The 21,974-nt window shown below is 49.6% G+C and overlaps 1 protein-coding gene across 3 annotated transcripts in view; it reads right to left on the bottom strand.

Annotated features, from left to right (window-relative positions):
• The window catches only part of LARGE1 (LARGE xylosyl- and glucuronyltransferase 1), a 462,699-nt gene that overhangs the window by 40,316 nt on the left and 400,409 nt on the right, over nt 1-21,974 (bottom strand). For all 3 annotated transcript variants that reach the window (XM_054574561.1, XM_054574562.1, XM_054574563.1), the window contains one exon: nt 5,653-5,808. In XM_054574561.1, coding sequence (XP_054430536.1) covers nt 5,653-5,808 — 156 coding nt within the window. The remainder of the gene's footprint in view (nt 1-5,652; nt 5,809-21,974) is intronic.

The raw sequence follows: 21,974 nt of genomic DNA, 5'->3' as shown, positions 1-21,974 counted from the left end.
AGCTGTAACAACGCAAACAACAAACTTGCGCAGCCCTGTGCTCTCCCACTGCCCGCGTTCCAACCTGAGTGCACCATGCTCCTGTGCCTCTCAGCTCTTCAGGGCCTGTGCGGCCCCTCCCTCCCCCACAAGTCCACTTTCCATACCTCCCACTCCTATTCCCCCTTCAAATCTCGTGTCCTCCAGGAAGTCTTCCCTGATCACCTCCTCCTCCTGAGTGCGATGCCTTTCTCGTGTGCGCTCCCAGCACCACGGTCATCTGGGTACCCCTCACACTAGGTAACAACCTCCCGCTCGTCTGCCTCCCTCAGAGGCAAGCACTGAGAGAGCCAGGCTTGGATCTGCCATGTTCCCTCTCTGGGCCCCTAGCCCTGAGGCTGGCAACTGAATGGCTACATGTCTAGTGGCTGAATGAATCTTGAGACATAGTGCCATTGGAGCCCTTTCCCATCCGGGACCTGCAGTCCAATGAAGAGGTTCCAGACGTCATTCCTTTGAGACGACCGCCATCTGCGCACTTGTCAGGGTGCCGAACGACCTCTTCCCACAGAGCGGGAAGCATCCGGCTTTGGGCCGGATCCAAGATCTTGCCCTTTTCCTCCGGCTGTGTTTTCAGATAACACTGGATGCTGCAAAGGACCAGGAGGTGGCCTCCCTGCGGAGGCGCAGTTCCAGGGCCGCGACGCTGCAGGCCCTCTCCTCGCCCCGCGCTGCCACTGTGGGCCGGCTCGCCGGACGTGCCTGGCTGGAGCGGGGCACAGAGACCTGCTGTCTTGATCCTTGAGTGCCACTTGCCCTTGCTCCCCTGACCTTAGTGCCCACAGAACAATCCATCTGTTCTATCCCTGCCCACAGCTGCTGGCCCGGGTCACAGCCCCATCGTCACCTTCTTGCCTGGAATGCGGCAACAGTCTCTAAGTGGTCTCCCTGCCTCCAGTCGTGGCTCTTTCATCCTATTCTCTACTCGGAGTGATTTTTCTCACATGTAAATCTGGCCAAGATTAAAAGTGTTCCGTGGCGTCTAGATTCCTGAACACAGCCAAGGCTCTGTGACTAGTTCATTCTCTGCCCATCTCCCATCGTGCCTCAGCCCTAGCAAACAAATGCCCAGCAGGTTCTCTTCGAACTCTCTCCTTCTTTTTTTTGAATCCTCACCTGAGGACACAGTTTATTGACTTTTAGACAGAGAGGAAGTGGGAGACAGAGAGAGAGAGAGAAACATCAATGTGAGAGAGAAACATCGATTGGTTGCCTCCTGCATGCGTCCCAACTGGGGACAAACCCACAACCTAGGAATGTGCCCTGACTGGGAATCGAACCTGCAACCTTTTGGGGTACATGATGATGCTCCTACCAACTGAGCCCCATGGCCAGGGCTGAACGCTCTACTTCTTCATCTTCTCTGCCTTAACCTGGTACTTCATCCTTTTCTCTCATGTATTTGATTTATTGAATAAATATTTATTAAGTGGTTACTATGTGCTTGCTTCCATTCTGGAGGAGGGTGCCTCAGAGGTGAATGGTACAGGAAAAGCCACTAACCTAACGGTCTTCTAGTTGGGAACAAAACTAGGAAACAGTTGTGGGCAGTGCAGTTGTGTGACGGGCATGCCACAGAGTGACAAAGGGTCACGACGCTGAGGCGGGTCAGGCAAAGTTTCTGAAGATGCCACCTCTGAGACGTTTACACACCTCGGGGCAGGGTGGTCCGGGCAGGGTGGTCCCGGCAGGAGGAAGGCAAGCACAGAGGCCCTGTGGCGGGCGGGAGTGAGCGGGGATGTGGAAGGAACAGCAAAGGCGGCAAGTGTGGCTCTTGCAGTGTCAAGGGCAAGAGTGTTCCGGAGGACAGCTGGGCTGTGCGCTCACAGAAGGCCGCTCTCTGGTGCATGGTCCTCCCTGAAGCTGGACAGACCATCCCCCAGGCACCGCTGGCACATGGTTCATGTGCAGGGACCAGGCCGGCCTCTAAGTTCGACCCCAGCGCCCTGCCCGTGCCTGGCGGATGGCCGGCACTCACGTGTGCTTATTGAGCAAACACATGCAGTCGCAGGCTCTGAGGAGGACCACGGGGGACTCACCCACCTCCGCCACCTCTCCCGGGACCCCAGGGGTGGGGGATGGTAGGAAACGCTGGTGAGTCATTTATAAAGGGAGTCCCACTTCCTAAGACACTGAAAGAGACCAGGGGAACCCCTTGCTGTGATGAGTAACTGAAAGCTACATCCTGCCAAGGAGCCTCTTCCGTGGAAGGGAGGAGAGAGAGAGAGAGAGAGAGAGAGAGAGAGAGAGAGAGAGGGAGAGAGAGTTAGTTTTTATTTAGTGTCCGGAATAAAGTGGTGAATGGGCACTCAAATGCTGATGATGATGACAAATACTGACTTGAGTAAAGAGAACGGAAGGAAAAACCAAAAGAACACAGTGTTTGTCAAAACCTGTAAGTGCTTCCCAGCATCTGAGACAGAGTTCAAGTGCATAATGGTTTTCTTCCCGCTATTGCCAGTGGTGTAAAAGGGCAGATGCTGAGAAAGGCAACCAGGGTGATGCAGGGAAAAAAGCTGGAGCCAGAACCAACTCTGCTGTGACTTGGGGCCAAATGATAGAGAGCAGGGGTGGCCTTGTGACCAGGGCCAGGCGAGCACGTGACTCCAGACCTCCCACAGAGGCCCTCCCCTGCCCTTTGGGAGCCTAAAAGGCTCCTCATGATGTCCAAGATAAGAATATGAATAATAACAATAACAGTAATACAACCAAGTCCTGACTCTTGAACCTGGCTCACAACATCCTTTCGGTCTGACTCCTGCCTACCTGCTGCTCCTCTCCTCCCAGTGCACTCCTTCCCCACGAGCCCCTGGGCACGCAGACATCAGCTTTCAGCTCCTCACCACAAACCTGCCCTGCCCCAGGGCCCTTGCGCCTGCTACTTTCTTCCTCAAGAAGTACTTCCTTTGCTCCTCTTCTTTTTTCCCCCCTCTAGCTTTATTGAGGTATATAATTAGCATACAAAAATTTGCACATAGTAAGTGTACACAGTATGATGAATTTGTACATATGTACACAAGGTCTGTCCAGAAAAAGTCCAGCCATTGTTAATATAATGACAAGGGTTTGCACAATATTGATGTAACCTGGCAGCCAAGGACAGTGGACTGGAATGCGCATGTGTGAACAATGGCACCTTCACTGTACTAGTCAGTGGGTGTGGTAGATGCTATTGAGTGAGCATGTATACTGTGTGGCCAACAGCATTCAAAATGACTGAGCGAGTAATGAATCTGCATCAAATTTTTGTTAGGCTTGAGCATTCCTCCATGGAAACTATTCAGATGATTCAGAGGCTGCAGCTATGGGCAATTGGTGATTGGCAGTTTCATCACAATGTGCCCGCTCATGCATCACGTCTCGTGCAGAGTTTTTTGGCCAAACATCAAATCACCCAGGTGATTCAGTCCCACTACAACCCAGATTTGGGGTCCTACAATGTCTGGCTTTTCCCAAAACTATAATCACCTTTGAAAGGGAAGAGATTTCAGACCGTCGATGAGATTCAAGAAAATATGATGGGGCAGCTGATGGGAGAACTGTGTGAGGTCCCAACGTGCCTACTTTGAAGGGGACTGAGGCCTCACTGTCCTGTGCACAATGTTTCTTATATCTTGTATCTTCTTCAATAAAGGACTATATTTTTCATAGCACATCACTGGATACCTTCTGGACAGACCTCATATGCTCAATTACCATCCCTACAATTGAGGTAACAGAGCTCACCTTGTATAACTGTAACTTTATGTTCACTGAACAACTCTCTCTCCGCCGTCTCCTCACCCCTTGCAAGCACCATTCTATTGTCCACTTCTCTGGTTTTCCCCATTTTAGATGCTTCACATCTGAGCAGTCACATAGTACTGTCATTCCATGATGGACATTTCACTTAGCATAATGTCTTCCAGGTCCATCCATGTTGTCACAATGGTAAGACCCCCCCCGTCCCCATTCCTTCTTTTTAAATGCTGGATAATATTCTATTGTGTATAAAACACACTTTCTTTGTTCACCCATCTGTCAGTGGACACTTCGGATGTTCCCCCCCTCTTGGCTATTGTGATCAACACCACAGTGAACATGGGGGTGCAGGAAGCACTTCCAGATTCTCACTGTGATTCCTCTGGGTGTATTCCCAGCAGTGCAATTCCTGGATCATAAAAGCAGCTCTATTTTTAATTTTTTGAGGAACCTCCACACAGTTTTCCACAGCAGCCGCACCAACTGACATTCTATCAACAGTGTGCCAGGTTCCGGTTTCTCCTTGCCAACTCTCATTATCTTTTGTTTTTTGATAATAGCCATTCCAAAAAGTGGGAGGTGGTATCTCCTTGTGGTTCCGATTTGTGTTTCCCTGGTCCCATGCTCTTTCTAGCATTGTTTTCAGGTCTCAGATGAAACATCACCTCAGAGAAGTCCTCCCAGAACTCCCAAACCAATAGAGCTGTCCGACTGCTTTCTAAGATGTTGCTATGCAGCATTTGCCACAGGCTGTTAATTTCTCCTGATAGTTTGTCTAGTGATTAATTGTGTTTCTCCTTAAAGTATAAGCGCCGTGACAATAGGGACCATGATCCTTTTTTACTGACTGATACTCAGTGCTCCCAATAAGAAAACCCTCTGTAGATGTTTGTTGACTGACGAAATGTACTGATCACTTCTGTGTCTAATACTAAGGGTCAAGGAAAAGGTAGGGAACAAATACTTATCAGGCATCTGACACACGACAGATGTTGATCCAGGTGCTTTAGATTCAATTTCTCACTTAGTCTCCCAGCGTCCCTGTGATGGTTTTCCATCCCCATTTGACAGCTGAGGAAACTGAAGCACAGAGAGGTTGAGAAACTTGCCTGAGGTCACACAGGTGGTAAGTGGATGGAATTAAAGCCAGACCCAGGCCACCCTGACTCCTGCGTTCCCTGCTTTGTCCACCACAGTGTGCCGCTGCTTCCCTGCATCTTGCACCTCAGAGCTTCAAATCAGCCTTGACTTGGGTCCTGGCTTGCGGTGTGACCATGAACAACCTGCTTAACCTCTCTGTCCCTAAATTTATTCAACTCTAATTGGAAAGAAGAAGGAGTTTCTAGGAATACCTGGGATATAACATATGAAAATAATTATAAATGACGAATAAGTAAGAAAATATAAACATTAGCTCTGCCTGAGAGCACTCGCCTAACACTCTCTTCCTCCAGGTTAAGCCCTAAAGGAGTCAGTTTCTTGTGAAAATCTCTGGTGTCGGCCCATGCACTGACGACACTGAATCCCGGGTCTCCCGTGGGGGTGCATGTCCACAGGTACCTCAGAGCTTCCTGGCTGTGGAGAGGCCCTTTATCTGTTGACTCAATAGTGTTTTTGCTCATTCTGATCCCTCTGCTTGGAAACTCATGCCTGACTTCACCTAGTGTGGGCCAAGCACTGGCCCTCTGCATCCCCCGTGACAGGCATGGCGGGGACCTGCCTACATGCCCGTCTGCTGGACTCCGGGGCAGCGATGACGCTTGCTCGCCTCGGTCATGCCTGGAGCCTGGCACAGAGCCTGGCACACTGCAGGTCCTTGGCCGACCGGCAGAGAGCCCGTGCCTGCGCTGCCAAGCCCCATGCGCCACTTACGTTTTCACTGTTGACATCAGCCTCACTGGGGCAGCCGAACAGTTCCCGCCTCAGGAGGTTCCCGTCGTACTCCAGGAAGGTCAGGTAGAGGTTGCGGAAGAACTCCACGTGCTTGTTCTTCACCCGAAGTTTCTTGGGGGAGTTCCAGTGAATGACCTGGCAGGGCATAAGGAGGCCGTCAGGCAGGGAGGACCTCGTGCTTGTAGGAGCCACGCTGGGCACTGGCCTGAGCCTCATTTCTGGGCTCGCCCATTCATTCATTCATTCATTCATTCATTCATTCATTCCTTCCTTCCTTCCTTCCTTCCCTCCCTTGCTCCCTCGCTTGCTCCCTCCCTCCCTCCCTCTCTCATTCATTCATTCGTTCAACATTTACAGTAGTTAAGAGTAGTTACTAGTTAAGAGCAAGGACACTGAGTCCAGGTGGCCTGGGTTCAAATCCCGGCGCTGCTCTAGGGAGTCATTTAATCGGACAAGTTACTTGATCTCCCCGTGCCTCAGTTTCCCCACCTGTGACACGGGAATTAGTAATGGCCTTGGCGTGTCCCAGTGTATACATTTTCATCGCTCAGCCCTAAACCTGCTTTGTGATGCTGAAGCTGGGACTCTGCAAACCCTTTTTCTGCTTTGCCAGCTGCTACCCGTGAGGGGCTGCCAACGGGGGCCATGGGAGGGAGACTGACAGTCTGGGGGAGGAAGGAAGAGCTCTCTCCTTCCTGTTGTTTCCTGTTCCTGGGACTGTCACCCCACCTCCTTTCTTCACACCGGCAGCGGCACTTTCCTCCTTTAGCCGCCGCTAACTCCACTTTTGCAGTTTCTCCAACACTCAGAAGCCGCCGCCTCGTCCTCCCATCTCCGCCCAGTGCTGCTGCTGCTGCCCCGGGAGCTGCCTGCTGACCCCCCCCACCCCCCAGCCCAGGCCGGGGGGCCAGCCTCACGTTACAGTAATGTTACAGTAATAACGTTACAGTAATCCCTACCTCTACTCCTCCCGCTCCAGCGGTGGTAACTGTTCCCTGCAATTTTCTATTTTTCGCTTTTTTTGTTACCAAGCGAACACTTTGTATCTTGTTTATAGCAAATCACTTTTAAAGATTTGCTATTCAAATAATTGGTATGGTTTCTGCCTCAGGCCAGGGTTGACAGATACACTGCCTCCGAGCTGCTGTGAAAATCAGCTATATACTAGGTAAAGCACGCAAGTCGTGCCGGGCACTGGGTGGTGGCTCACGAGGTGCTGGATCTGCCCTTTAAGTGCCCACAGTGGACCAGGTTAGGGGTGACCAGCAGCCCCAGTTGGCAGCGCCTGCCCCGGGCCCACTCGTGGTTGGCTGGGAAGGCGCATCCACAAACAGGTAACAGGACGTGGCGGGGAAGGGAGGACCAGAGAGAAGTGGTAGCTGTAGACGGCTCAGAGGGGCATCGTGGGGGTGCCTGTGCGGGGCCTGAGGGAGGAGCGGGAGTTTCCTGGGGAGACGGGATGCTGGTGACATCATCCAGGCAGAGGGAAGACGCGTGGGGCCGTGTGGCTCCTTTAGAAAATGAGAAGCCACACGCTGTGCGGCTGGAGCACAGGGCGTGGGTAGGGGCGCGGGTGGGGGCGCTGTGGCTGCAGAGGTGAGTGAGGCGAGATCCTGGCTCTGGGGGACGGTGGTCAGACCGCATCCATGGCGCCATCAGTAGGAGGGGAAATGACTAACTCAGGGTGTTAAGAAGATTGCTCTGACGGCAGTGAAGGAGATGTGAGTGGCGGGGTGGGCGGCCCAATGTGGAGCCAGGGACACCGGGGCGAGGCAGCTGTCGTTTCTGGAGGCGCCGCTCACCCGCTCCGCTGCGGAGCTCGGCTCCCGGTGGAGCGCTTTGCTGTCCGTTTTGCGTTCCTTGTCTTTTTAAGATCCTTCTGCTGACCCTACCAAGCAATTTTAAAGAATAAGCTGTGGAGGAGGACCACAAAGCTGCCAAGGGCTGGAGCTGGGATTCCAACACGAGTCTGACTAAATCTGATTCGAAAGCCCATGTTCTTTCCTCAACATCATGGAGAACAGGTTTTAAAAACTCCCCTTTTCATGTTTTGTCACATTCCGGAGGAAACAAAATAACTCTCACCCAATGTCCCTGCTGCCCCCTCCCATGGCGGTGACGCTGAGCAAAGGGACTGGGCATCCAGAGCTCAGTGGCTTCCGGGCTCTCTCTTTCAGCCACGCTCTGTCTGTGAGGGGCTGCAGGAGGACGCAGGGCCTGCCGTCCAGAGGGAGGTCTGCCCCCTCTCTGGGGACCCCATGGATGTATAGTAGTGACAGCGCTTGAAGAAGGCAAGATAAATACTATGCAACCGGGTCCCCCCCTCATGGTACAGTGAATAAAAGGACCCTATTCAGCCCAAACAACCTCCTATGCCCAGCAATGGTGTAACAGCAGAACAAGAGCTAGAGATGCCAGACCAGCCTAGGTTCAAATCCCAGCTATGCTCCCAGCTGTGTATCCTTGGGCAGCTTGTTTCATTTCTTGGGGCCTTGGCTTCCTCACATGCAAAGTGGGGATCAGTCATCCCGACTTCACAAAGTAGTTAAGAGGGTAAAACAAATGCTTAGCACAGTGCCTGCCTCTAGGGTGGCCGCATACATGTGGGTTCTCTTCTCCCCTCAAACAGGAGGCCGCCAGCCTGCTCTCTGTGTCCCTCGCAGCTTCCCCTCCTGCCAGCAGGAGGTGGCTGCGGCGGTGAGTGAGGAAGCGGGCATCTAGCCTTCAGGAGAGGGAGAAAGGGCCGCAGGTCCCCCCTGGAATGAGGCCACCTGGCAGTGCGTGCATTTCAGGGATGGGTAAGTATGGACTATGAGGCCCTTTGAAGGGTGCAGGAGAGAGGAGGAGAGAGAAGACGCTCCTCTAAGAAGACACCCAAGCAGACAATGGAAGGGCCCAGGCCCTGCATTAAAATAATTGCCTGTGAGCTGGTGCCGCTCCCGCCCAGTGGGGGCCACGCGATTGCTGAGCCAGCAGGCAGGCTGATGGCTGCGCCTCTGACTCAGGACACCTGGGCTTCCTCAGCACGGAGAAACTTTAAGTGAAAATAAGGGCTGCCCCTTGGGTCAACGATCTTAACTTACTGCCAGGCTCTCTGCAGAGACTGTGCCATTAATGCCTCCAAATAAGCCTATTTGAATCCCATTGGGTCTTTTTAAATTTTTTTTTTTTATTTAGGAAATCATACTTAACTTGCCTGCCTCTCCCAGCTGGTAAGTTGCGGAGCAGAGAGAGGAAGCCAGCTCTAAACCCAAAACCCTGGCCAGGTTCCTACCCACTGTCAGGTGCTGTGTCATGGCGCTGAGCACGTCACAGGTGACAAGAGTGAGGCGTACAGAGGTGGCTTGCCCAGGATCCCATGGGTCAGGTCAGAGCTAGGACAGGGACCCTGGTCTCCTCGCGTCCCCACCCACAGCAGGCCATCGCTTACGCCCTTGCTCCTCATTCCGTTTCATGTCTGCCCAGGGATTTGGCGTGGGGTCTCGCCCACAGGCAAGTACTGGTGTTGGAGAAGTAGCAGCCAAGATGAAAGGAGGGGAGAGCAAGGGGAGAGCAGGGCCACTGGCAGGCCAAGGGCGTTGTGGGAAACCACGTGTACCCCAGCCACTTTGGGTAGGTGAGCCCACTCAAAGACTATAAAAGTAGACTCAGATTTACCTTTTTCAGCCAGTTTTTAATCATCAGAACACAGAATACTCCACCCCCCTGTGCCAGTCTCAAGAGAGGCAAATAACAGCTACTGTTTACTTAATACCCATTATAGGCCAGATATTAGGCCGGGGTTGGGGGGCGGGGTGGTGGTGGTGGGTGCGTGTTTCACATTCAGTCCTCAAACAACCTGGTAAGGCTGCTTCTATTGCTATTCCTTTTACAGAGGATAATCCTGAGACTCACACTAGCACAGGCTCACTCAGCTAGTAGGCAGCCAATTCTAATAGAAAACCAGGTCTGTCTTGCTCCCAAACCTCTCTCTTTCTACCACTTCATTCATTCATTCATTCATTCATTCATTCATTCATTCAACAAATATTAACATGAGCACCAACACTGTGCCATGCACTGAGAGGCTCTATGAATGCAGAGAGGAACCCAGAAATCACTTAACAGCTGCCCAGTTGAAATTACAAGCATGACAGGTGCTTTGAAAGAAATGTGAAGGAGAGGCTTAGTGACTGTCTCTGGGCTGGGCCAATTCCAAGTACAATGCCCCCAGGCCCAGAGGGAGAAGTGAATTGCCCAGAGCCACACTGCAGAGGGAGCCGTGGTGGCCAGCTTCTGTCCCCTAGGCCTGTCTCTGAAAATCCAACCCAGAATCACTGCTGCTGATTGTTCTGATCAGGGCTCGTCTGACTACTGAGAAACATCATTTCCTGGCCCCCCGAGAGACAGAGTCGCCCAACTCTGCTGACTTGGAGGCAGCAAGCTAGTGGTGTAGATGACATTTATTGACAAGCTCTCACACATGAGACGGAGTGATAGGGGAGAATGTGCCCAAAATAGTTTTGCAAGGAGCTGGTAACTATGAGTCTCCCAAACTTGCGGTGAAAACCTGTCGTAACTTATTCCAGTTGCTGAGGCACATGAGCGCAGTAATAATAATTATTATTATTAGCAGCTAACATATATCGTATGTTTGCTATATGCCGAGCACTGCTTTGAACACTTCACTTGACTCTTTATTCAAGCTCACTGATTCTTTATTCAACACTGTAAGTGACAATCTCATTACGCCATCTCACAGGTGAGAAAGGGTCAGTACATTTCCCTAAGGTTCATAGCTAGAAGGTGCAATAGTTGGAATTTGAACCCAAGGAGCTAGAAATTAGGAATCCATTCCTCTTACTTCTCCCATGTCTGTAATCATTAAATGGCTCTGTTTATATCAACGAACCTGAAATTTACACGATTATAGGATCAGAAATAAAACCTACTCTTCCCTGCCAAACAGAGAAACCCCACACATCCCTGGGATACTAACTGCTGCAGGTGATTTAGGACTTTGCAGAGACACACGCTGAACCCCCAGCTCAGCAGGAAACAGAGAGGGAGCTATCCAGGTTGTGTGCCGCATGGGCTACAGGAACTGCCAGGCATCCGGGGCCCCACGGGTGTGATCTAATTGGATCTGAACTATCTGTAAAGGCCGAGCAGTGTATGTGCAGGCTTGGAGTCAGCCTGCAGTGAGCCAGAGAAATTGATGGAAATTGATTACTGTCCAGGAAACTTAAACATCATCTGGGAAGACAGTGGAAGTCAACAAGATTAAAGGAGAAACGAGAAACTCCGTCACCCATCAAGGGCACAGGAAAAAGCATTTCAAAGATAGAAACAAGACTTCGGTACAAGGACAGGTTATAGGAAGAGTTCAGCCAAAACTTCAGCTTCTTAAGTACTCAGAGCCCAGAGGGTTCATAAAAATAATTCATGGTGCAAAAGTGCTGAGAAATCAGAGTCTGTGCAAATGCCAGGTGAATAAGGACACGGGCTTTATGCCTTCCAAGTTACTGAAACGTGGGGTGTTTGGAAAATGGGTCTCTGTCTGATGACCTCCCCTGACTCTCTGTGACTCACAGAATAACATCTGTTCTCTAACCTGGCCGTTAGAGCTGTCGCAAATAGGCTCCCACCTACAACTCCATCTTTAGCCACCTCCAGGCTAACAAACTTCCTGGTATTTCTCAACCCCATTTTTCATGACTCAGTGCCTTTGCATACGCTTCCCCCACTTCCTAGAATATCCTTATTTCTTCTCTACCATATGAATGCCTGCTCACCCCTCACAGCTGAACTCAAATGCACTTCTGGTTTCCAGGACTGCAAGTGGCAGGAGGTTGCCTCCTATGTGTCTCTCTCGCTCCGTGCCATCCTTCATTTCCAAAAGGACATTTTTTTTTTTCATTTGTAGTTGCAATGTCCCCAGCCCCTGTGAACGGCTCATAAGCCATTTATGTTCTAAGGCAATCATGATGATCCCACTTGCTGATTCCCAGACTCCCTTGCAGCTTAGCACTGACGTCACCTAAGATTTCCCAAAAGGATACTGGGAGAGGCGTGCATTTGATATCCTAACAATAAATAAGGTGCCATCCTCCTCCCATCCCACTCACCTTTCTGTGGCAAACAGAGATGTGGTGGCCAGAATCATGAGAACCATCATGTGACTATAAGGGCAAGATCGACACATTGCTGTGTACTAACCAATGTCTATACTGCCTACTCCAGAATTCTTAACCAAGAAATTCAAACCCTCTATTTTATTTTTAGCCTCTACAAATCAGGCATTCTGATTCTCATTGTATCACTGTAAAGATTCCTACTATAACACTCGAGGCAGTTGCTGTCCTTCCTTAGTGCTCCAGACTCTTGTGCTTAGTGCTTCACCGTATTAGAGAACTCATCGCACGCTCTTGTAATTATTTATTTACACGCCTGCACCTGTCATCGCTGGAATGTGAGTTTCTGGGTGGGCAGGGAGAAGGACTTACTATTCATCCTGAGTGCCACAGAGCCTGGCAGGTAATTAGTATTCAACAGCTGCCCTTTGAGTAAAGAACAAAAATCCTGATGATGACTTTCTCAATAATCCTCCCCTTTTGTCTGTCTACAGCAAGTCAGTTATATAAAGGCCCTCTGAATGTGGGCTTTAGGGTGGAGAAACACGTTCCCCTTCTCTAAGGGCCCAACGGCTTGTCATTTTCTCTTGAAGGAGTTTAAGCTTCCTCTATTCTCCCCTCGTTTGGTATTTCAAGAAGGATAAGTGACTCACAAGCCCCTCTTCTTGTCATCTTCAGGATTACAATGCAGGGTAGAAGGGGACGAGCAGACAGACCCACATGCCAATCCCTGTTCCAGGTCTTTTCGTCTGGGTGGCCTGCACTAACCTGCCTAAAATCAGAGACTGCCCCACATCTGGAAGGGGGACACAGCAGTAACTACCAGCAGCAGCGGTCTGTGGTCAAGACCAGGACTGAGGGAGAGAGGCACATGAAGGCACGTCGCATGTGCTCATCAAGTTTCAAAAGACCTCCGGTTTTAGACTGCGCGGAACAGCCACCTTACCAACTAGGAAGGCTGGATGAGGAACCGAGTCTGTAGTGGAAAGGAGGAATAAGAAACAAGATGTAAAATGAGGGACTGCAAACTATCGCTGCCTGGGGCAGAGAAGAGGACAGGTACAGACAACATGGTCCAGAGAAGAAGGCCTGTCAGGGGCATACTCATCCTAGACCTCAAGGGGAGGCATGTATCAGCAAGGCCGACACTTTATGTTGGTTCCAGGTACTGGGCAGAGAGTGCGGAGAGTTATAGGTGGTGACCAAGGCAAATTTCACCCTGGTTCTCCCCAATTCCGTTATCCAAACAAGTTAATGTATTTGAATCTCTGTTTTCTGATCTGTTAAAAGGGAATGATAGTGCCTGCTTCAGAGGGTCAATGAGATAAGAGCTATAAAGGGGCCACAGCAGAGCCTGGAGCAGACTTGTGCTCAGTAGACGTGTGTCTCTGAAGTTAATGGGCTGTTCTCTAAAGCGATGCTATCCTTCCATCTCTATTTACAATCTGGACTGTTGGCTCCTTGAATGTGAGACCTGTTTTGTCCAACTTTGCACGCGCGGTGGCAGGCTCGGTCACCTGTGCTGACTGCCAATGGAATCCATGCCAGTGTTTTCATTTCCTTGTCAACTGCTGGACATTCTAACCCATCCCTCTTCCTTCTCTGTCCCCGAGCCTGACAATACCAGGGAGCGGCTATTAAATAAAAACAGTGTCCCTGAGACTGAGGCTCCAAGCACAAATGCTGTGACTCCTTCCTTTTTACACTCGGGTCCCTGTTGCTTGGATTTTACCTCTCTCTCTCTCTCTCTCTCTCCCCCCACCTCCTTCCCAGACAAAGATGCACCACTGCCCAGAAAAGGGGAAGAGAACATATGAAACTCAGCAATTACTTAGTCCCCTTTGCTGGAGAATGGAGACCCGTGCGTGAATCCAAGGCCCTGTTCTCAATCTTCTCATTCCTTGTTCTGTCGTCTGTAACATTTCTTATTTTCCCCTGTCCGAGGAGTAGAAAAAAAATGACAGCAGAAAATGGGACACCTTTGATAATACTCGGGACCAGGAGGGTCACGAATCCCTCAGAAGACCCAGCTTCATTCTCTAAGTTTCATTATGTTCAATGCTCTGGGTTCTTTTTTGCTATAAAACAGGGGAAAAATCAGTTTGAGCCGGGGGTAAAAATTCAATTTGAATTCTGGCACGTGGTAAGAATTCCTGACGAACCCCTGAGAGCAGGGAATGGAGAAAGCGCGAGACTCCTCAGCGGTGCTACCCGAGCGCAGCTTCTCTGTGGACGGCCCAGCAGGAGACCTGTGGCTGCCACCAGCCCTTCATCCTTCCTCTGTCTATGGAATTCAATTCCTAAGACATAACTCACATTTCACGGAATCCACAGTGGCCTCTGGGGAAGCATCTCTGTTGATCTGGGGACAAGGTGGATAAGGGAGGCAGGTTCCACCTCAAGAGACAGGCACACAGGCTTCGGCTGAGGAATTCTACCGAGGCCTGTCGAGGGGCGGCTGGGTGAGGAGTCCAGTGGGATTTTGCCAATCTGCCATGGTGCCAGGGATGCCCTTGGCTGTGGGCACCAGGTGACTCACAGCCTGGACACTCTGGGAGAGGCCGCTGTGCTTCTTGGCTCCCAGCAGGCCCCTCCCACAGTGGCCCGCTGTGGCTCCTCTGTGCTCGGCAAGGTTCCTTCGCAGCACCGGACCCTTCCTTCTTCCTATGACCCTAACATTGGTCATGCCGACCTTCCAGAAGCATGGGCATGTGGCTCAGGCTGACCAGCGAGTCGTTCCTGACCACTCCCAAGCACACAGAGATGGGTTCAAGTGCGGACACGTGTCCCATGAAGGGTCAACACAGTCCTCTGCAGAGTCATCGAGAGACAGAGAGCCTCTCTCTTCCACCTGGGATTGCGAGTCCTAGCCACTTACATGGCCCTGCTAAGATCCCGTCACAGCATGTTTGCCACCAAAATGACCCATCTGATCATGTTTCCTTGTTTCACTCATGTATTCTGCATTCGAACAGAAGCTCAGGGAGAGCAGAGTCTGTGCCGCTTCATTCATACCGTCCTACCAGGGCTCCGTGCAGGGCCTGGCTTGTAGAAAGTGTGCAGTACATAGTTTTTGAATGACTGAGTCTATATACTGGCTGGGGGGCTTCCAGAGTCGCCCTGCCAAACAAGAAAAGTGGGGGGAGGGATGGGGAGGGGGAGAGAGATCTTCTATGACACTTGAGTGCCCACATCTGTGTCAATGCAGACGGTGTAATAGAGCGCCCTCAACTACTGCGATGTACTCAGGTTTAAATGTGCCCGGATAACCGTTCTACCAATTACACCAATATCCATATTTAGTGGATTTAATAATATTAATAATGATAATAATAGTAAACTAAAATAACCCTCACAAAATCAACCAATGGCTTAAAAATTACAACCTTAATATATAAAATAAATATACGTCAATCCATGCGGAAATGAATGATTTAATAAGTAAATATAAATGGGGGAGAGACAAATCTCCTTCCAGAAGAACCCCAATAATGTATGTAGATGCTACATCCACCCCTTTGGATATAGTGACTCACCTCCAAAAAATGAAGTATGAAAGGGAAAAACAGTAACTTTACAGCAGAGGAAGCCAGCAAACACCGCCTCAACCCAGGGAGGGTGGCGCAGCACCCCGAGCGATGCTGTGTGCGCGAGTCAGGTCCCTCCTGATATGAGGGAGGAGGGGGGCACTTCCTTCTGTGATAGTCTTCCCAGCCGCCTGTAACCTCGGTCTAATGATGAGAAAATACCTTGTACAAACCAAACTTCAGGGACATTTTATCAACGACCTGCCTGACCAGTGTGCCTCAAAACTATCAAGGTCAGGCATGAAAAACAAGGGAAGGCTGAGCCACTGTCAGGGACCAGAGGCGGCTCCGGGAACAGGATCTGAATGGACAGCCTGGCGAAACGACGGAAGCCTCAGTGTAGGTGATAGCAATACACCATTTAAAAAAGTTTTTTTTACTGAAATTATTGGGGTGACATTGGGTAATACAATTACATAGGTTTCAGGTGTACACGTCTCTCATACATCACTTGTACACTGCACTGTATGTTCACCACCCCAAGTCTCCTGCCATCACCATTTATACCCCTTTGCCCTCTTCTCCCTCCCCAAACCCTCATTTCCCTCTGGTACTCACCATACTGTTGTCTTTGTCTGAGGGTTTTTGGGTTCTTTTTGCTTAATCCCTTTACCTCTCTTACCAAGGTCCCCAAGCGCCCCCCCCCCCCCAACCCACCACTAAGAGCTGTCAGTCTGTTCTCTGTATCTACATGTCTGTGTCTGTTTGGCTTGGTCTGTGAGAACAGGTTCAGCGTTGTTACGTAAGACATTAACATTAGGGGAAAACAAAAATTGGATGCGGGGGATAGGGGACGCTCGGTATTACTTTTACCACTATTCTGGAAGTCTAAATGCTTCCAAATAAAAGTTTATATTGACAAAAAAGGAGTCCTACAGAGCAATGACAGATTGAGAATACCAATAAGGCCAGCTCATGAAACGAGCAAGAAAAGAGCTGAGCTACTACTTTGCCTCCTGTGAGCTCTTCCTTTGCTACTTTACCAAGTACAGAAATGCCTGCCTAATTAGGTATGACAAGAAACTGGCAAAAAATAAAATAAAATTAAAATTTCAAGACTATTCCAAATAGGGATTTATAACCACAATCATTAAGGAAGAACTTCACCCCAATTGCGTATTGTGCCTTCAGATATCACTTAATGTGAGTACGAGGACGTATGATTAGCAAGACATTTAAAACCAGAGCATCCAGAATAAGAAGCCAAGCCTCCAAATTTTTGGATGACGTTTAAAGTCCTGTGAGAGTCCCAAACTTTATGTTTCACTAAATCCCACAAAAAGAGGTTAGCAGTCTCTTTGGAGATTTCGTACATAAAAATAAAAGAAAATAAAACACAATAAGGGAAATGCTTGTTTTTCCTGCCTTGGCAAAAATAGCTGGAAAGTGCACAAAAGATAATATGTTAACACAACAAAGTAAATCCCTTTGTCAGCAAGTATTACGGGGAGAGTCATACAAAACAAATGCTGAAGGTCTGAAGACACTGGTATGGGATGAAGTATACGGGAGATGTGCTACAGAGTTAAATGGAAGTGCACAGGATTTCAACATGTGTCAGCTTATTCTATTTGCCAGATTCTACTGAGATAACAAAATACACAAAACACAGCTTTTCACCGAGCATTAAAGGAAAGACGCTCTGGAAAGAAGTCATACTCTAAACAGTAAATTCCCACGTTAATGATGGTAACATGTCTAAAAAAGTGTGTATGTGTAATCACTGACGGTACCATCACTGTCATTGGAATAACTACAGGATTCCAAGTAAGGTTACTGAGCAAGTGCCCTGTACGGAAATCCTTTATTAGATCACCAATAGGCAATTTTGCAACAGAGCACTTGAGGCCAGCGTGTACAAGTACTCTCGGGTGTCATTGACTTGGTTAATTTTATAAAGGCAAGATAATATCACAGAAGATTTACAATGTTTTCTAAGGACACAAGGAATGACCATCGACATCTGGGCGGCACAGAGCATCCCGTGCCAAGTCGTGGCCAAGGACGTCCGCTAGACAGCACGTGCGAAGATGATTTACGCATTTCTGCTTTTATGAAAAAATGGTTCTCGGTGGTATGCATCTTACACTTTTGGAAAACAAAAATACACACCTTTAATCTGATCCTTCCACATAAAAGTGATGAATGGGAAAGTAACTACTTTTAGAAAGAATCTGTGACAGAGGGCTTTTAGAAAACGAATACATGAAATTATTTCCATTGTTGTGGGATTTGGGGGTAAAAAATGATGTGAAACCTATCAAAACCCTCGTTTCCACATACTTAGGTGTATCAGTGGTTGGATGCCCACAGCTGCCAAATACTGCTTCATTGGTGCTTTCCTCTCTCAAAATCCTTTTCTTCTGAACAGAGCACAGGCTATCGAGGGATGTGTTTCTTACAGTGGGCTTCTAAGGAACCTGTCCCTCAAGGTATTCCATGGCTAAACGGGTCTGTGCTGTGTGTCGACACAGAATACGTGTGCGGATCAACAAAATCGATCGGGTTTGCTTGCTGCAGGACTTCCTGCTACCGTATTTGGTATAAATAGTACATAGAACACCCTGCTCCCCACCCCCTCCCAAGCTCCTCTCTGTTACACAAATCCGATTAACAGTTTCCTTAGAACTGTTTAGATGCAGACGCCAAAAAGTGCCATTGTTGGCTGAATTTTCCAGTCATCACTCTCCTTCTAGAGTCTTGCTGATGTTTCTAGAAATCATGACACCTGAACTTCATCAGCCATGGGTAACACAGCCAGTGATGGGTATCCTAAACCAATTACACCCAGAGAAGTTAAGTTCTGAAAATCACCAAATGAGCAAAGAATGGATGCACGCTAAGGAAAGACAAAAGACTGAAGCTCACATTACCCAAAGTCCTATCTGCGGAGCATCTGATTCTCCAGCACAATAGGAGGGCACGTGATGAGGGGCCACCGACCGGGGCTTAGCCTCCCGCAAGCCACTTCCCCCTTTCAGTCCGTGAAACGAGAGCATGGGAACGGATGCGGAAGAAGAGCCCTTGTTACATGTTTTTCCCACCCGCTGACCACAAACTACTCCAAGAGACAGTGGGAATAATGCTGATATATTATGAATAAGAATACTAGGCTCACTGCAGGTCTCATGGCCCGGTATTAACCGCTTTCTGCTATCACCCCTTCTATATGTCTTCTCCAAAGTGGCAATTACTTCCCAACTCCCCAGTGAGGACGCTTGGTCAAGAGAAGGTGAGGAACCCAAAAGGAACCCGACAACAGCCCTAGAGCCCTGGCCCACGGTGGGCACTCTGCCGTGTTGGCTGCATGAACGAACGATTCCATGGCACAAGCCACAGAACGACAGTGCCAAAAGGCAGGCTCCTTGAACAAAGGCCAGGGGCCTCATGGTTAACCTGGGGACTCCTAGAGTTCGCTGGCTGCGGACGGTGCGCAGAGACATGAACACACTTAGACGCCTTGAGCTTGGGTCACACGATGGAATTAAACAGGCGCTGGCTGGAGGGTGGTAATTCTAGATTTTTGATCTTCTCTCCCCAAGCAACTGTTTTTCCTTCCTCGTTGCCTCCTAATCCACCAACATCAACCTTCCCATTCATCATTTTTATTACTCTCTCTCCGGTTTCCTCTGCTTCATTTTTCACTGGAGTCTGCTTAGCGAGAACACGCTCAACATGCACAGGGCCCCCCATCTTCCTCAAAAGATGTGAAATGTGACACCTCTCTAAGTATTATAAAATGTTTTAGAACTTGAGTTATGTGCTACTCCTTTTATGCAAATGCCACAGATTGCCGCTAGAAGAGATACATTTCCCCATACGGATGGCACGTCTTCTCTTGGTTTTCCTCTTCCCCTGAAGGATTTTTCTTTTAAGTGTACTCAGTTCTGAATTTATGAATGGATCGCAGTAAAAAATTCAGTCTCTGAGTCTGTTACTTAAAATTTGAAGGTTCTTTCAAGGAGATAATGGTCCATTCAGGGTCTCTCTTCCGAGGTTGGCTCTCTAAAAAGCCATTTAATCCAAAGAGGGCTCACATAGAATAATCCTATAGAATCCTTATCTCCTGTGAAATGTTTCCCGGGAAGACAGATTCGGGTAGGAAGCCAGCCCTGTGCCAGAGCAAAGACCTTGGGACTGAGAGTCCGACAGAGGTGAGTTTGAACCTCAGCTCCATCATATTTAGCTGGGTGACTCTGGGGAAGTAAGTGACTTAACGCGTATGATCCTCAATTTCCTGATGTATAAAACAGACCAAACAATATTCACCCTGTGAGACTTTTGTAAAGACTGAGTGAGGCCGTGGCTGGAACTCGATTCGCACCCAATCTGCCTAGAAGAGCCCACCTGCCCCCTGGAGTTCCAGTCACGGCATGCTTGCTCTGAGATGCATTGCCCTGCCCATCCCCGAAACACGTCAGGCACTTAGGACAGAGGTTTCTGAAGCAATTATCTGCTTCAGGGTGGCCCCTGCTGCTCTCCCACCAGCACCCAGTTCGCTGATCGCAACTTACGTGCGGGTTTCCGCTCCTTCTCATTCTCCAGGGGGATAAGCAGGGGAGGGAGAGTGGCTTCCACAGGCCCGGGGAGGGGGCGGGGGGTGTGTGTGTGAGGGCTGAGCAGTGCTGTGAGGGCAGCAGGCGACGACAGGGTAGAGTCTGGACACCACAACTCGGCTCAGACGTTCTCCAGAAATCCCTGCAGGACAGACTGCGTCCTTTTCCTGTTCTCTGAGCCCCCTCTACTTCCTCACACCGCTGCACTGCGCAGGCTGTACTGGAATTTCCTATTTACTCACTTGTTACTTCTCACTTAGACTGGGACTTCCCTGAGGGCAGAACGATGGCTCATTCAGTCCTGCCGGCTCCAGCAACTCTTGGCCCCTGGTCCACTTCCGGGCCATGACCCACTGTTTCTGGCCAGAGCTTCCTTCTCTAACAGTCTATCGAGGACCCAGGGACTAGAACACAGCTTCATAGACTCTCCCCAATGCCCCCTTCTCTAAACTAGCGAACAGCCCCCTTTGCTGAGCATCTAAGAATCTGTGCTCCTGCTGAAGAGATTAGCCAGTTCCTTCGGGTTCTTCTCTTTTTAAGACTCGCCCAGAGAGGGCTAAGTCATCAAGTTTTAGGGCTGAAGAGATGAAAATGAAGGTTTTTGGAACACAAGGGACTGCAGTAAAGTCAAGTGCTGTTCCACGGAGCCCTCGAGGGGCCCGGCTGAGGACGGGGCCCAGGATGATGGCCTCCGACTCACGGAGAATGTAACTGAGCCTGGGAGGGGCGAAGTGATTTACTCAGGCCCCGCAGCTGGTACGAGGTAGGCCTGCCATGGGAGATAACTCACAGGGCTGCAAAAGGGACAGGAGCAATGAAACCTCAAGGAAACCATTTCATTTCTCCCCTTAGAACTTCTCTTAACCAACCTCTGCTTAGCACAAAGGTCTCTGCTGAACCCAGCGCTGGATGCCCAAGGCCCGATGCTACTTTCTAGTGGGAATTTGGGACCATGTCTGCCGCTCCACATTGAATGTTGTGGTCACCAGGAGCGAGCTGTGTTTATTACCAACTATGTTTTTATGCCACTTGTATTTCTTTTGTTTTAAAGATCTTATTTATTTATTTTTAGAAAGAGGGGAAGGGAGGGAGGAAGAGAGGAAGAGAAACGTCGATGTGCAAGAGAAACATCAATCGGTTGCCTCTCACACGTCCCCAACTGGGGACCTGGCCCGCAACCCAGGCCTGTGCCCTGACCGGGAATGGAACAGTTTGCGGGGTGACGCCCAACTCACTGAGCCACATCAGACTGGGCACCCCTTGTATTTCTAATGTAATTGGAAATGTAATTAAATATTCTTTTAATTAGATGAGTGCAAAAAGAGAGTTGCTGTTTCCATGAAAGGCAAGCTAAGCACTTGGGAACCACTGGATAAAAAGAAGTTCCTAAAACATTTGGCTGTTCGATTCGGTGTGGGTGAAGACTACAAAATGGCAAGGAAAAATGGCAAAACTCCACAACTGCCCTTCCATTGCTTTGCTAGCATCCTGCAGGTCTCACTCCACGCAAGGGACTGGAGACTGAGAACCACAGAAAATGCACGACAAGAGCTGTTAATGTGACAACGCAACACAATCACCGCACAGAAAGATCTGGCCCTGGATGACAAGGCAGGCAAACCAAAGGAACACATTTTCATGATTCTTACTTGAGCTGACATTTTTGCTCAGCTGACCCAGCACTTGAGCCCCGTGTATCCCACAGGTGGGTTTCTCGGGTGGGCCGCCCTTTGGGGCACCAGACTGTGACCTGGTGAAGAGCAGAGTTCAGGGTGCATCTGTCTGCTCCCCAGAGAGGACCGTGATAACCAGCAAGCAGGCGGCCCTTCCTAAGTGCTCGACATAAGGGACAAAATAAAATGAACAAGGGCAGCAAAAACTTAAGAAAGAGAAGGGAGGAAATGACAAAGATGCACCTTGACCTGAAATCTGAGCTCCTGGTTGGCCTGAAGAAACCTACAGACACGCTGTTGTCCTAGACCGGGCCTCTGGCTCCATGACCATGGCCAGGTCCTGCCGTGACCCAGTGGGTGGGGCTTGGGCCT

This window comes from Pteronotus mesoamericanus, unplaced genomic scaffold (genome assembly GCF_021234165.1).
Source record: "Pteronotus mesoamericanus isolate MK-2021 breed Mesoamerican mustached bat unplaced genomic scaffold, CSHL_Meso_final contig_263, whole genome shotgun sequence".
NCBI classification, from domain to species: Eukaryota; Metazoa; Chordata; class Mammalia; order Chiroptera; family Mormoopidae; genus Pteronotus; species Pteronotus mesoamericanus.
The sequence above is the reverse complement of the archived record's forward strand: the minus strand, read 5'-3'. Positions and strand labels throughout refer to the sequence as shown.